This window comes from Pygocentrus nattereri, chromosome 18 (assembly GCF_015220715.1).
Source record: "Pygocentrus nattereri isolate fPygNat1 chromosome 18, fPygNat1.pri, whole genome shotgun sequence".
NCBI classification, from domain to species: Eukaryota; Metazoa; Chordata; class Actinopteri; order Characiformes; family Serrasalmidae; genus Pygocentrus; species Pygocentrus nattereri.
The window spans coordinates 13,620,714-13,637,042 of record NC_051228.1 but is presented as its reverse complement, the minus strand read 5'-3'; the positions used below and the strand labels follow the sequence as shown (position 1 = coordinate 13,637,042).

General features: G+C 36.2%; 1 protein-coding gene across 3 annotated transcripts; it reads right to left on the bottom strand.

The window, feature by feature from the left end:
• Window positions 1–2,149: 2,149 nt before the first annotated feature.
• On the bottom strand, window positions 2,150–16,006 carry zcchc9 (zinc finger, CCHC domain containing 9). Of its 3 annotated transcripts, none has more exons than XM_017693793.2 (7): window positions 15,907–16,006; window positions 15,158–15,253; window positions 10,188–10,593; window positions 9,944–10,094; window positions 9,289–9,381; window positions 9,096–9,164; window positions 2,150–2,484 (listed from the first exon to the last, which is right to left on the bottom strand). In XM_017693793.2, exons 3-7 carry the CDS (start codon window positions 10,584–10,586, stop codon window positions 2,372–2,374), a joined length of 825 nt encoding a protein of 274 aa, XP_017549282.1. In that variant the 5' UTR covers window positions 10,587–10,593; window positions 15,158–15,253; window positions 15,907–16,006; the 3' UTR covers window positions 2,150–2,371. The 3 variants fall into 3 exon arrangements, with proteins under 3 accessions (XP_017549282.1, XP_017549281.1, XP_037403200.1); XM_017693792.2 differs by having other exon boundaries at window positions 15,826–15,982; XM_037547303.1 differs by lacking the exon at window positions 15,907–16,006 and adding an exon at window positions 15,494–15,783.
• Between the last annotated feature and the right edge of the window lie 323 nt (window positions 16,007–16,329).

Sequence of the window (16,329 nt, the reverse complement as noted above, 5' to 3'; positions counted from 1 at the left end):
GGAAACCCATTCCATGGGGCTCTCTATGCACTGTTCTTTAGCTAGTCTGAAGGCCACATGAAGTTTGGAGGCCTATAGCGACTGACTCTGCAGAAAGTTGCTGCCATTTGCGCACTATGCGCCTCAGCCTCCACTGACCCTGCTCTGTCACTTTATGTGGCCTACCACTTCGAAATTTTGGAAATTTCACGACTGGACTCGTTGCACATGTGGCATCCTATCACAGTACCATGCTGGAATTCACTGAGCTCCTGAGAGTGACCCATTCTTTCACAAATGTTTGTAGAAGCAGTCTGCATGCCTAGGTGCTTGGTTTTATACACCTGTGGAAGTGATTAGAACACCTTAATTTCATGATTTGGATGGATGAGTGAATATTTTTGGAAATATAGTGCATCAGTCTTCTTAGGCTTTAGCAGGATCTTCAGTGTTTGTAATATACCTTTAATCGAGGTTCTCTTACAGCTTGTCTTATGAGCATGTTTGCTACATGCTATGTATTGATTCTAAAATCGTTAATGAACAAAAATGGTCTCTGTTTTAAAGATTTATCTCCTAAAAATGTTAAAAGTAACTATTCTGAATATTTCATTCACAAAATGTAACTTGGACTAAATATACACAATTTATGTATTTGGTTATGACATTGTCCTTCTACAGTTTCTCTTATAACAATGGCATGTGCTGGCCCTGACACCAAAATACTTCTAGGCTGTGTCCAAAACTGAAGGATTGATGCCTTGCTATCTCAGTCTTTATTCAATGTTTTAGAAGGCAGCCTTTGTACATAAAGGTATCTATAAACCAGTCAAATATGAGAAAAGGCAGAAGCATCAAAACATCAGAAGACTGCAAAAGACTCATTTTTGGCAGTTCCTCCACCTAGGAAAAAAATATTAAATAGGTGTCACTATTAATAAATGGAATGTGATATTTTACTTACATTATTTTGTTGATAATACATTTTGTTGTAACAGGCCACTTCAGTATGCAGTTAAGTCCCAAACTCTGATGTTGGTGAAATGAATGTATTAAGCTGTCTAATATTTTCTGCATGGTACAACATTCCTGTACACATCTGTCATAAGTTCCCTATAGATCTCCACTGTCAACAGGTTAAAACAAGCTCAAAACAAAGTGTGCGATGTTCCCTGATTGGTGTTCTTGCTTTGTGCTTCTTTCATTTTGATCTTATGTTTTTATACACACATAAACCAAAAGGAACGACAGATTTCGCATAATGATGTGGAGTATATTAGACTGTAAAATGTAGTGGAGTGAAAGTAAAAAAAAGTCACCCAAAATGTAAATACTTAAGTAAAGTACAGATACATGAAAAAACTACTTATGTACAGTAACAAATTACATTTAGTTAGTTACTGTTCACCATGGGTAAATAGTACATAGTTTTTGTGTAACTGACTGCAATGTTTCTCACCAGTTAAATCATTCAAATCTAGCTGATTTTAAATTGCATGCATTAGCTAGCTATGCGACATTTGTTACCTTACAAAGTTCTGAATAATTTCTGTAATGAATTGCAAGACCTATTAAGTGAAAATCTGGGTCAAATCAGGTAAGACTCATTACTCTACATGAGATACAGTCATATGCAAAAGTTTGGCCTCCCCATGTTTGCAATACCTTTAAAACAATTTATCAAAATGCACCAAAACACATGAGTAATACATTTTGATAACAGTTTTAAAGGTTTGATTGGAATGCTCCACAACAACTCTATTAAGTACAACAAAATGTACACTTTGACCAGTTTATATGAATTAATTTCAATAACTTTTGAACAGTTGACCATATTGCTCCAAAACAAGTTGTACTTGGTCAACTTCTGTTGATTTGTAGTGAAAGGTTTTTTTGTGAACTATTCAATAACTTCTGAGTGATTCACCATGTTCCTCCAAAAGACGTGGTGTGTAATGAAGTGCTTTCTACATAACATACTACACACCTCTACCTCTGTTGGCAGCTTAAACTGCTGAATTCTAATAATAGTTTTCTATGAAATAATGTCAACAAATTTTGAATGGTTGACCAAAACCAGATGCACTTAATAAAGTGCAACCTGCAGGATGTACCCAATCTCTTACAGTAAATATAACAAACTTAATAAATCAAACTGAAAATGCAATGATTAAAGTGTGTGTGATTTTTTGTGTAGAATGTTTATTTGAAGCATGGTTGCTATACATCATATTGATGATTTACAATTGTTATTTTTTGCAACATATACTGCAACTTGTAATACAAAGAATTTAATCTCAGGCACACTAAGAGCAGAATATTGAAATTTACCCTAACTCTGTTTTTTTCTTTGAAAACAAACATCAATAACCAACATTTTGGTAGGCTTAGCTCAGAAGACCACAACCTTAGTCTTCTTGGGTGGCAACTTCTTCACAGAAACACAAATGTCCTCCTGATCAGCACTCATCTGATTGGACAGGCGGCTAAGGGTGATGGAATTTGCTGCAGAAGAAAGTGAATATTCAAAATACATCATTCTGTAATTTAAAGAATATGGGATTATATTAAAGAATTGCTTATATTAAACAAAGGATAACTAGAGGCACTCTTGATTGATCAAAATCACAAATTTAACCATTGCTATATGTTATAAATTCAACACTTGCATTCTACAGCAGTGCCACAGTAGTCTCCAGAGTGAAATTGTCCTGTTCAAAAATGTATCGTTATTATCATCACTGTCAAATTATCATTACAATGGACAGAATTGATTACTTGAATGATAGAAATGACCAGTCAGATGTGGTTGGAATGGCTGCACATTTTTCTTTGGTGTATTTACATTCTTTCCTTGTTTTGCAAACAGATTTTTTTTTCCTCAGAAAACAATAAAATTACATTAATGCTAGCTTGGTTGTATTTATTATCCTGCTATTGGCTAGGCTAGCAGTTGAGATTGGTTAAGCACAGGGATTCCCAAAGGTTGGATGACATCTTTACATAATGCACGATGTTTATTGTATTGAAAGAACAATGAAGAACAGACGTAATTAATTCTGTCAATGGATAAGAGATATAATTCTGTAGCTTATGCAGAGAATTCAAATTATATCAGCAGCATGTTTGAAAAATATGGTGAACATGTTTTATATTGCTAGTGGTGCCTTAACCTTACATATCATCTGCTAATGGGGTAACACACCTAACAGGGATGTCTGTAAACGGTACAAAATTCTAAATAAATAAAACACGGTCGGAAGCAGCAATCTGTGAGGTCCAAGCATGAGGAAGAAAGAGTAAGAAGTGGCCTCTGGTCATAAAAGATAACAAATTGCTGAATTTTTAAGAAAGATCTAATTTTCTTCTGCCACAATCTACACAACTCAGTTTAACATCCATGACAGGGATTTTAACTACGACCCTAGAGTTCAAAGGCGGAGTAGCAGCATAAAAAAAGGCAACAAATCATTGGATTTTCCTTATGATAATCAAGTGTGTGTTCACAACAATTGCTACAGCACTATTCAACATCGGTGACAGGGAATCAATCCCAGGCCTTAACCTTTAAAGGCTTATGTTTTCATGGTGAGCTACAAGAGGCCCACAGCAGACCTGTTTTTTGAGACCATTTATTGGTACGGAGCAATAAAAAAACCAAACACCATTTTGGGAATAAGCTCCCATCTTGCAATTACTGTGATTATTGAGTAGTATAATTCCAACTGATATCATACTATGCTGTTAGTTGATCATTTTGTATATTTGTGTCAAATTTGGTTATAATCAGACAATTATTGATGTATATTTAGCCTTTTATAGCAGAATATGCCAGTTCATACCAAATTACTTAAATCTTCAGCCACATGGCTTAAAAGTCATATTTAATTATTTAGATTGTTTTATGAAAAATTAAATTAGATTTAAACTCAAGAATTAGTAAGGAAATCATCTTTTTTCAACTGTGCAATCATTGAAAGTTTTTTTTAAGACTTGCATTCACAACATTGTTAGGCTCTGTGGAAAGCATAATATTCAGAAATACTCTTTGCTTAAAGACATACAGTAGACCTTTCCATGTACATTTTAACAATAACCTGCTGCATAAACAATGATCACAAACTTTTGTTAAGATATAATTTGCATTTAATGCTGATGCTCCCTTTGCTGGGCAGAAAAGAAATGACCATTACTGATTAGGTGGCCAACATAGGTTTAAGTCAAATATTCACATTTCCTGTGCAATTTTGGACCATACATATAATTGCAATGTTTTAGATATTAATGAGTTGTGTAATTTGAAACAATTATATTTTCTTTATTTCAATCATAAAAGAAAATGACATTTTTATGGTTATGGACTAGATTAAGCATTGTAGAAACTACAATTTTCTGAAGAAACATGCAATGTATATGTTTAAGATTAAATCACAATCACAACTAAAGAATATATGTCAGAAAAGGCTAGGCAAAAACAGATTCATTGATGCCTCATGTCCTGTCTTTGAAATTAAGTTTTTTTAAAATATCTATTTACCTACAGACTCCACAGATAGTTTTAAGACCAATATTGAAATATTTGTCTTAAAATCCACAGACCAGTTCAAAAAGATAAATTTTCAAACACTTATCAATGCATAACTTCACAGTATTTTAAAAGACTTTTATTTGATAAAATGTAATGTAATAATAAGAATTGATTTATTTTGAACTATGATTAAATGTATAGGACTTATTTTTGTTTATGCTGAACACATGACAATTATGTTTACTAGCCAATGGTAAGCCCTGCAAATGCCTGTTGAAAGCTTATTGGTCCATTCAGCCATATTTTCATGTCATATGATTGAGTTGTCCTTAATAGGTCACATATGTAATAGCCCATCGATGCAGTATGCCAAGTTTCAGCTCAATTGGCCAACTGGTTTCTGAGAAACAGGTTTTTGGTTATTATAGCACCCCCTGTTGAGTAATCAATATCAAACTTGGTTCGCTTCCACAGAATCATGTGTGGTACAGGACTGATACGTTTGATGAGAATTGGCCAATGCCAGGTCTCACCAATCTCGATCTGTAGCCATTTATGTGAATAAAGCCAAACCCAGAGGGGCTAAATGGCATGTGGCAGCCATATTGTTTATATTCAATTTTGTTGATTGACCTCTAGACTCCCCTGAACATTTTGTGTGGCATCTTGAAAAATCTCAGACCAATATAAAAATGTAGATGTCATATATTTTGACATTTATGATGGAAAATATGGGGGCAGAGCTAAATATATGTAGTGGAGTGTTTATGTAGAATAAAGTAAGGATTATGTAGAAGCAAGAATGTTGACTGTAGGCACCACAGTTCAGGAGATATGGGCCAAAACATAAAAAGTTGCTCTATAGTGCCAACATCAGGTCAGTTGGGGTCATTTCACCTTGCCTGAGTCGGTGGGGTCTTTTCGGTCTTTGGCTGACTTATGCTGTCTTCTCTACAAACCGTTTTAGAGGAGGAGGAGGAGGAGGAGGAGGAGGAGGAGGAGGAGGAGGAGGAGGAGGAGGAGAAGCCTCCTAACAAAAGCAATAGGGAATAGGGATATAATAGGGATATAATAATCCATGCACCTAAAGGACCTCTTAATAGCTAATTCACTAAATGTAGTCTTAAACACATTTCTTCTATATTTAAATTTTAGAAACTAAGAGCGGTTTGCAGCTGAGTGTGAAGCGATTAGTATGAAGATCAGCACCTCCAAGTCTCTAAGTTCATGGTCCTAGCCCGGAAAAGGATGACATGCCCACTAGAGGCAAGTTTAAGTATCTCAGGGTCACGATCACACGTGAGGGATTGTGAGATCAGCTGCAGCAGCAATATGGTCACGGTACCAGGGTGTAGTGGTGAACAGGAAACTGAGCTCTCTGTTCAACGGTCGGTCTACATCCCAACCCTCACCTATGGTCATGAGCTTTGGGTAAAGGCCGAAAGAATGAGATTGTGATTACAAGCGGCGGTAATAAATATAGCCGCTACTCCTCCGCATTGAGAGGAGCCAGTTGAGGTGGGTCAGGCATCTGATCAGAATGCCCCCTGAACGCCACCTGGTGGGGGTTTACCAGGCATGGCCTATTGGGACAAGACCCTGGGGTCGTGGATCCGCCAGAGGATCCGCTGGAGGCATATCGCCAAGTTTGCCTGGGAGTGGCTTGGGGTCCCCACGAATGACCTGGCGGAAGTTTCAGGGGGCAGGGTCATCTGGGATTCTCCACTCTCACAACTGCTACCATGACTACTCCCTATCTGGACTCTTGGTGTTTGGGTTTGAGTCTATTCCTGGTCCTACGGAATCCTGTCTGTGTTCCAGTTTATCCTAGTCCCATCTATGTAAAATCCTTTGTACATTCTATGCGCGTTATGTATTGTTCCAATGTTACATCTCAGCATCAGTACCTATTTTTAAACATTCTTGAAATGAATGGAACAGCTTGATGCACCCTTCAATTAAGGACTTACTTAATGTGGCTCTTGTGCTTACTTACAGGATTTGGGGACATGCCTGGTCTTTTTGTATTCTGTTAGCATGGCTATTTTGTTCAATTTGTAAATACTGGAACATTTTTACTGGGCTTTCGGTTTATCTGTATTTTCTGTTTTACCATGCAACTTAAGCTTATGCTGCACATCAGATCAAAAACAGCTCTTGGATAAATCAAGGTCAAGCTTTAACAAAGGAATTGTACCACACAGTCAGTTTCAGAATTATAAGCACCTCTTAGTAAAATGGGCAAAACCAATCCTAAAAAAATAAACTCATATTTTAAATAAATAAATAAATAAATAATAAAAAATATAATATAATATAATATAATATAATATAATATAATATAATAAATATATAAATAAATCAAGCTAATTTAAAATGGACTGAGAAGAAGTGGAAAAGTCTCTTAGTTCTCATAAACAGGAATAAATGTGCAGAGCGCATGTAGGAAGCTCAGAAGTCACAGAAATCAGGCCTTTAGTTCTGGTATGCTGGCAGGCTATATTACTTTTTGTATACGTGTTTGTATAAGAAAGAAACGATATAGAGAAGAACCTGAACTCCCACCATTTGACGGGGGCTTTGTGCTCCCCAGATCAGCTGCAGATGCGCTCAAGTTCAAGAAGTATTCTGTCAGTGTTGTGCTGAACTTCCTTATGCATGCACATGCATCATACAGGTATATCGATACTAGATTACATTACTAGATTATGTTCTTTTAGTCATAATGACTCAGGAGAGACTGTCATTCTGTTATGAGAAGTGCTCTTTATTGACACCTGCAGAAAAGGCTCAGGGCAGCCCACTAGCAATGGTCACCTCTACTGCCTCCGCTTTATGGTACACACTTAACCTAACTAACTAAACACACCCAGGCACAGTGCCAAGGTACCAACCGCCAGCACCACATGATTATAAGAAGACTATGAACCAACATGATCACAGTACAGAGTACATGGTGGGAGTCGTGTTGACCATTTGCTGTTTTTCAATACTGGATTTTGAAATAAAAATCAAATGAACAGAAGGTATATGGACCATGTACCTTCTGCTTATTTGAGTTTCATTTTAAAAACCAGTAATAAAAAATGGCAAATGGGTTGATTCTTGTTTGACTCTGGTATAGCCAGTGGGGAGGAAAAAAAAAAAAAAAAAAAAAAAAAAAAAAAAAATTCAAGAAATAGCTTCTTTTTACAGTTTCACAAAATAATCATAAAAAAAAAACCCACAAACGGAATAAAGGGTCATATTCTAGTGAATCATATTTAGAGTTTCCCCAACATATGCAGAAATAAATGCGCAGAACGCAAGTGTGGAAAGTCATTACGCTCAGAAATCAGGCCTGTGGTCAGCTATATTACCTTTTGTATAAGATTTTTTATACAGTATGAGAAAGAAATGACATGGGGAAGAAACTGAAGTCCCACCATTTGACAACAACTTGACGTGTGCCTCAGATCAGCTGCCGATGCACTCTAGTTCAAGGAGATTATGCGTGTGCACACATCATACAGGCATACGGACACTAGATTACATTCTATCTTTCAGTCATAATGACCAAAACTGTAGGTCCTTGGTGAAGAAGATGATAGAACAAAGTCAATAAACACATATAAAACATTCCATAATGCCAGGCTGACCTTTTCAATGCTCTTTCCTGGCCTCACCATTTTTAACTGTGATAGCTTGATTTCTGAGCTCCTGTGACCACACTGCTCTCTGCACATTTATTTTTGTTTCATTTGAATCAGTAAAATCGACTCCTTACTTCATTGCTGTTCATTTGTTTGTAAAATTGTGAAATGAAGCTATTTCTTGTCTCGACTGACAATAACAATCAAAAACGAGAATTGTCCCATTTGCTGATTTTCAATACTAGATTTTGAAATGAAAATCAAATTAACAGATGGTACACAGACCGTGCATGGACCCTAAAGACCACTGAGCTTGTTATCAATGAACAGTTCAAAACCCAGCATTTGGGATTGTATGGCATAGGTGACATGCACATCTGTGATGGCAGCATTAATGCTGATATATTCATGTTTCAGCAAAATATGCTGCCATCCAGATGTCTTTTTTCAGGAAAGGCCTTGATTACTTCAGCAAGACCATGTAAAACCACATTCTGCAGTTATTAGAGCAGCATTGCTCTGCATTAAAAAAAAAGTTTGGGTGCTGTCACCCAGCAGTCCAGACCTGTCACCCACTGAACACATTTGGCACATTATGAAATGAAAAATATGACAAAAGAGACCCCAAACTGTTGAGCAGCTAAAAATCTGTATCAACACAAGAATGAAAAACAGTTCAATGTCAAGACTACAGTACTTGCTCTCCTCAGGTCCCAAACTTACAGAGTTTTGTTAAAAGAAGAGATGATGAAACACAGTGGTTAACATGCCCCTGTCACAACTTTTTTGGAACATATTGTTGGCATCAGATTCAAAATGGGCACACATTTTCCAAAAAACAAAGCTTCTCAATTTCAACATTTGATACATTGTCTTTGTAGTATTTTCCTAAGTAAATATGATTTACAGGATTTGACATTTTAAAGCAACAAGCAAGTCTCCTTGCAAAACCTCACCTGAGGTCTGGTGCTCTGGGCAGTCCTTCTGGAAGTGCTCCACTGAACCACATACACGACAGCAGCCCCCTGAAAAATACACCATGACCTCAGTGTTAATTAGGATCTCTGAATCATTGCATGAAAACATATAAAAAGTGAGAACCACAATTAATTAGGTATGTAAAATAACGGCTGTTGTCCAAGAACACACCTGCAGCATACAGTCCTTTTGGGTTATCAGGGCAGGATTTGGATAGGTGACCAGTTTGGCCACAAATAAAACATTTGGCATTGGCATAATCACCTAGAAAAAAAAAAAGACAGTGGTGTTTAAATGAGTGTTATTAAGATTCAGAAGTTCACATGGTGTATAACACTGAATAAGAATTTCATCATTTTTGGGGGGAAAAAAAACAAACAAAAAAAAACTAAATTTAGAACATATTGGTCCTTAAGCATTACTATGCTTCACAAATTATTTTTTTACCCTGCTCCATCATATCCAACAGTGTAATTGGGGGATTTCAAGATGAAGTTGGGAAAACACTGATTTAGTAAACAAATCATGCTCAAACCAAACAAAGTGCATCAGTACTTTCCAAGCTTTTCCACATGCAAAAAAATAACTAAGAAGTCAACCTCTGTGCAGTGCTTTCCCCACTTTCTGATATACGTAGCTTTTTTACATTTAAACTTCAAAAAAGTAGGGAAGATCACCCACTACTACTCACAAAAAAAAAAAAAAAAAATCTAACATTTCCTTAAGAGAGGACTTCCTACAGTAATTGCAGAAATGAAAATACCCCAGTAAATCATCAATGATCCTTTCTTTACACTTGACTATAACACTCATTCTACATCCATACCTAAAGCAGGGTCCACTTTAGCTCTACACGTCTGGATCTCATGCTCTGTAGAGCCACAACGATAGCAGATCCCTCTGCCCAACTCTTCATCATTATCAGCCTCTGGGCAATTGGCCAGTCCATGGCCAGGCTTTCTACAGTAAAAGCACACCTGAACATAGTAAACAAGAATAAATTACTTTGTATGAAGCTAACATACCACAAAACGTGACCCCCATCATCATTAATATCCAAAGCTACATACCATATTTTTCTTTTTAGCATTCTGTCTCTTAACCCTCCGGATTCCGCTTCTTTTGTCTTTTTTGATTGCTGTGGCAACGTCACCTCCCAAAGAGGCTCCTTTACGTGGTCCTAGGGTTAGTGACTGCTGTGTCTGCTGTGTCTGTTTCAAATAATCCATAAACCCATTCACATCATGTTCTCTTTCATTGTTAGCCCTCTTTCTACCAGGGCATGGCTGAATGTGCCGTGGACTACGTGAGGCACAATCCCAGGCAAGTGGACCTGAAGAACTGCCTCTTCTTGTTCTTGTGTCAATTTCTTTGATCCTTCCAGGTTTACCTGCCCTTAGTTGGCTCCATGGTGTAGCCTCTGTTGGTTTGTGTTTATGAACATTGTTAGCTCTGGCCCACCGTGTCATTATTTCACTGTATGAAAAGAGCATTCATATTAAAATTGTGAAATAAAAAATTTAACCACATAACAAATTATGGAGAATTTATGCACGCCTTAAGGTAAATACCACCACCAAAATTGTAGTTAGAGAAGTGCAATAGTTTGAACTGAATGTAACCTGCAGACTGTATGGAAAACAACTTATGCAAGTTACAGCTGCCTTGCCCTAGGACTGCAACAGTGTAAAAGAAGATACAAACAGGGACTTTGGTTATATCGAATTAGCATGATTCTTGAAACATTTACAATACGAGCTAGGTGATGTAGAATAAATGACTTGGATATTTGGGAATAAGAATATGTAAGAATGTTTTAGAAATATTGGTAATTTGTCACTGCCTGTATTTAAACAAAGTTGGAGTAACAACTACAAAGTATTGGAGTATTGGAACAGTCAATGTTTCAGGCTTGTTTCAGGTGCAAGATAAAAAAAAAAAGACCAAAATCCAAATAAACTATTTTAACCTTGCTAATTCATGTTGATTGTTAAATTACCATGATTCATCATATCTGATGATGTGAGCAACAAAAGACTGATAAGGTTGTGCAGTGTAGTGCAGAAATAAAGATGGGGAGCAGTTTACCACTCTGTGAAACACTATGCGAGCAAATAGTGCAACAACTCAAAAATAACAATTCTCAAAATAGCAAAGAACTTTTGCTTTTCATCATTTACAGTACATAATATCATTAAAAGATTCAGAGAATCTGGAGAAATCTGGAGAAAAAACTTTTAAATTTACCCATCAACTGGTTAACTCATGCATCTTATCACTTGAAGGAAGTATGTGGAAATCTGTCGCTAACTAGTTACAGATCCAACACAAACTTGCGTGACCCCAATATGTCAGTACCATACATATACATGCCTAGATGCCGCGTTGGGTCCAGCCAGGAATGTCAATGGTGCAGCCATTTTGTGTAAGTTAACATCACCACATTCAGTTACAGAGCAGCAGTTTAAGAAAGATACTGTCCAAAATAATATTATTTCAGGAATATTGCACTCAAAAAGTGGGACAGGATTATATAATGGAGAGAACGCAGCGATCCATGCTCATGTTTGAGTCATGCGTATTGTCTGTGTAATTTTTATGTGTGGTTGAGAACCTGTTGATGTGATTGTTTTTCCTCTCATTTTATATTAAGATTATTTCATTTAATAATCTACCCAGGGGATCTTAACTTTATGTAGTAGTTATTTATTTAAAATGATGATTAATGCTTTGGCGCTAAGTAAGTTATAGCATTCCTTGATAAATTAACATTAGCACCTTACATAAACCTGAAGTTAGCTCCTTATTTGCAAGCTTTTTGTTTGAATTTTCAGTTTCACCTTAAATGGTGCATCAGCCAGCATCTTGTTCCAATTTTCTTATTCCACCTTAAATGTTGCAGCTTCAAGCACCAGAAAGAGGGGAATTGGGGGAAATTCAAACAAGAAGCTGGCAAATAGGAAGTCAACTTCAGCTTCGTCCTTCTTATGGTATTTTGGGCGTTATTTTATTTTTATGTGTATTAAGATTATTAGAAGTGATTCCCACACCTCCAGCTCAGCCTCCTGTCTTTTAGACAGAGCCACAGTCTCCAAACCATACATCATAGCAGGACGCACTACTGTCTTGTAAACCTTCCCTTTCACTCTTGCTGCTATCCTTCTGTCACACATCAGCCCTGACACCTGTAAGATTGTGTTTGTACTTGTGCTAAACTCAGTTTTTAATGTCAGATGCAGACTGAATACTTTTCCTGCTTATTAAAAAAAATAAAAACTACTGAGAACAATGCGTGCAACCTAAATTAATCTATGTCTGAGGATTCTAACAAATTTGGTGAAAATCAGTTGAGTAATATAGAAGTTGTGGTCAATTGAACCCTGAGAACTCATCATCTCTTAATAAAAGTGAATTTGTTCACAAGCGGATCTTGACTGCTCCAACATCTATCGCCTCAGATAAAGAGCAGGTATCTAGGTATGAACATCTGTGGTCAATACTTACAGATTTAATTTTATCCAAAAGACCTGACAAAATTACTTCCATACCTGTTTTTAACCCCAGTTTTAGTCAACACTCTATTGGATGCATTAGAAATACAAGCAATAAAGTCAGGCCTTCAGATGGTGGTTAGCAGAAATTTTAAACATTTTAATGATCAAGTATTCATAAACGATCTGGCACTCAGTGACATCCACTACACATCCAGATATTGATTTAGCACTGGACTATATTTGCAAAACTTTCCTGGTGGTGGTAAACAGGCATAACCCCTTATAAAAATGTTAAAATCAAAATGTTAAAATCAAAGATAACTCAAATCCCTAGTTCAATTCTAAAATATCTTCTTTGCTCAATACAAGAAATAAAGCATGGATCCTTGCAAGAAGAAAGGGTGAGAAAGGCCAATGGCTTACTTTCAGGCAGCTTAGGAATAAATATACTTCCTGCATCAGAAAAGCTAAAGCTGAATATTACCTTGAGATATTTATAAAGTCATGTTCAAAGTCCTTCAAATCATGGAAGACCGTTAATTTGCTCAAAAACAAATCAATGCATACTCCATCCCATATCGTAATTAATCATCAACATCTTACTTATTAGAGAGATATCTGCCATGTATTTAATACTCACTTTACAGATCCTGGACATTTAGTGTCCAATCTATTTCCTCTCAATGAATCAAATACACCCCTTGCTGTAAACCATTAGGTCTTTACAATTCATTGTTTCTTGCTTAGCAGCCAAAGCCTTCAACACCATCAACACTAAATAATGTACAGGAGAGGATAGCTTGGACCACGTCTTTCTGAGGCTTGCAACCCTGATTATTTTAGAACACATTACATACATTTTTAATTCCACAAGTTTGGGCAAAAGCCTAGATCAAATCCTCCTGACAGCTGTGCGTCAACAGAAAATACAAAAAAAAATCTGACTTTTTTTGTACAAAGTATAACAACATAGTCAAAAATCTGTTTAAATGTGACTAGTAATCCAGAATATCACTGTATAGTTAAGATTATCGACATATTGGTGTATATATCACAGTACACGGTATTTCTATATTTGTATTCCAAATAAAATCCTATTTTTGTAGTTTAACAATGGCATATTATTCCTTAAGTCCTTTCATTTTCATAAAGAACCATATTAAGTCAATTATTTAACTAAATAAATAAATCTGATATTATAGTGGGCAAAACAGTTAAAAGAGAAATTAACAATATTTAGACAGTTAACATGGAAGTCAAAACTAAAACCTAAAAAGGATTTCAATTGATATATCGCCCACTACTGTTGCATGTGTTTTTGCACTGGAGTGACAGAGTGTGGTAATAATGGTATGTGCCTTGCAAATAAATGGAGCCTACAAATGCTTTTTTTTTTTGCAACACCATCTTACCAAATGTCCAAATACTTGGGAAGATGAAAAAAGCTGATCCTAAAAATCTGGCAAAGCAGCTCCCAACAAAAGATTCATAAGCGTACATGCTATCCAGGAAGCTAAACTGACATTAATGCATGCACTTCCAGAGAGAATAGATAAACATGGATTAATCCAGCTATACTTTAAATTGTTATTAGTTTTGCTTTTGTTTATATATTTTCTGCATTATTCAGGGAGTAAGGCCAAATGTATTTGCCTTCAAATGTACTTAAGTATCAAAAGTAAAAGCAGAGTCATAATTAATCTTTAGTAATGTCCTATTGCCGTTTTTGTAACAAGACTCGCTTCATGAACTCATTTTAGGTTAAAATACTCCAGTGCCACTCTTGGTAAACCAAATAATTTAATAGAATGTTATTAATTAGTGACGCTGATGTCTACTGAAATTATCATAAGCACAAAACACTGAACAATTTCCATTAGGCAGAACCAAGTGGCTATGAAATAACCTTTTGTGAACAAGCACAGTTTTAGTTTAAGGTTTATTTGCAACTGAAAAGTTTAAATTTGATAAAAACTTGTTTTAAAACACAGGTCCACCAAGTGTTTTTTCCTTTACTATATTGCATCTGTAGGTTTGTTTCATAAACAAAAACTAGCCAAAACTAATTTACTATAAAATGAAAGTGTTTGTATAAATTCAGAAAAAGGCACATGCCAGTCACAACTCCATGTGTGTACATATTTCTAAATTGTGGTCTATTTACACAAAGTTAGCTTAGTTCCATCATTTATGTTGAAATAGACACTTTTTATGCTGCTGCAATGACGCTGAAACGTATGCTTGCACTGCATTGGTTGTCCAACAGCTCAAAACAAGCACAAAACAACGTGCACACCGCCCCCTGATTGGTGTTCTTGCTTCTTTCTTTTTGACATTACATTTATACATATACACACATAAGCCAAAAGGAACGACAGATGTCACATAACGTAGTGGTGTAAAAAGTCACAATAAATGGAAATACTTCAGTAAAGTACAGAAAAAAAACTCAAGTACAGTAACGACTAATATGTACTTATGTACTGTCCACCAATGGTAGCAAAAGTATAAGTTTCTGAATGGGGGCAATGTCTTCCAAGCCTCACCTCTTCCAGGAATAGCCTCCTCTTTTTTTGATAGACTTTTTTGATATTGGCCTGGGTTCTTCAGACTGTCCCCACAATGGTCACTCTGAAGTAGTTCTTCCAAGACATAAGAAGACAAAAAAGTTGTCCAGGTTTAGCTGGTATTTACTGCTTGAAACGTCAGTAAGTAAGCTGTATTTAGAACTTAGGAACCAGTCTGTACAATGCTAACTCAGATTCAGGCTTTGCTGGCCAAGGTGAACGTTGATGTCAGACTTACAAGTGTAAATATTTCTTTATAAAAAGTATTGTTTGTATGTGTTAATGTGGAAATCTGCATTGTTATTTTAGTCTCACCAATTTTCTATTTTTCACACTAGCTGTGAGCAAGTGTGTCGTTCTAGGATCAGACACGTCTTTTTCACTATGACGTTATTGCTAGAAACTAATTCATCCCTCCTACTCTAAAAAGCTTTGTTAATACGGAGATGGCTAAACAACGTCATGAAGTCTTATTGACAATTATTAAAGAAATGAAATTTGTGAAAGAGAAAAACAGTAAATCGGTCAGACTTAACCAGAGCATAACCAGAGGGATGACCCTATCGAGCATTTATGATCAGCTATTAGATTTAGCCAGTAGTTAGATAACATAAAACATTAAGCTATGAAGCTAACCGGCGTTTTACCTAGTTAATCCCAAGCATTTTATGGAAACTCCACTCAAAAAATGAACATCAGCTAAAAAACCGGGTACATAAAAAAGTTACCAAAAAAACCTTCGGTGCACCAAACAACGTGCTCACGTATTTTCCTGTTATGCGTTGTCCGACATATAAAAATGTCCGTCGTGTTTCTTCCTCCACTTTTTGTTCCGCTTTATCTGGTTTTCAAAACGTTCGGCTCTTCCCTTTTATGTTGATTATCGCTTTAGGTTGTGTTAAGTCACGTCCCAAATGTCAGATCTGCACTCCTCTTCCAACACCGTCATCAGCGAGCGGACGGAGATGGCAAAAAAAACTTTGAGAGTTCTATATTTAAAGGAATGGATTTGAGAAAGTCATGCGACGTTTGCTTGCTTGTTTGTTTCTGTGTTGTTCACATTATGAACAGGAAAAACAAGATCAGAGGGGAATATTACACAGTAACATTAGGAAGGATGCTTGAATATTACAGGTTTTGAGGTCTTTACA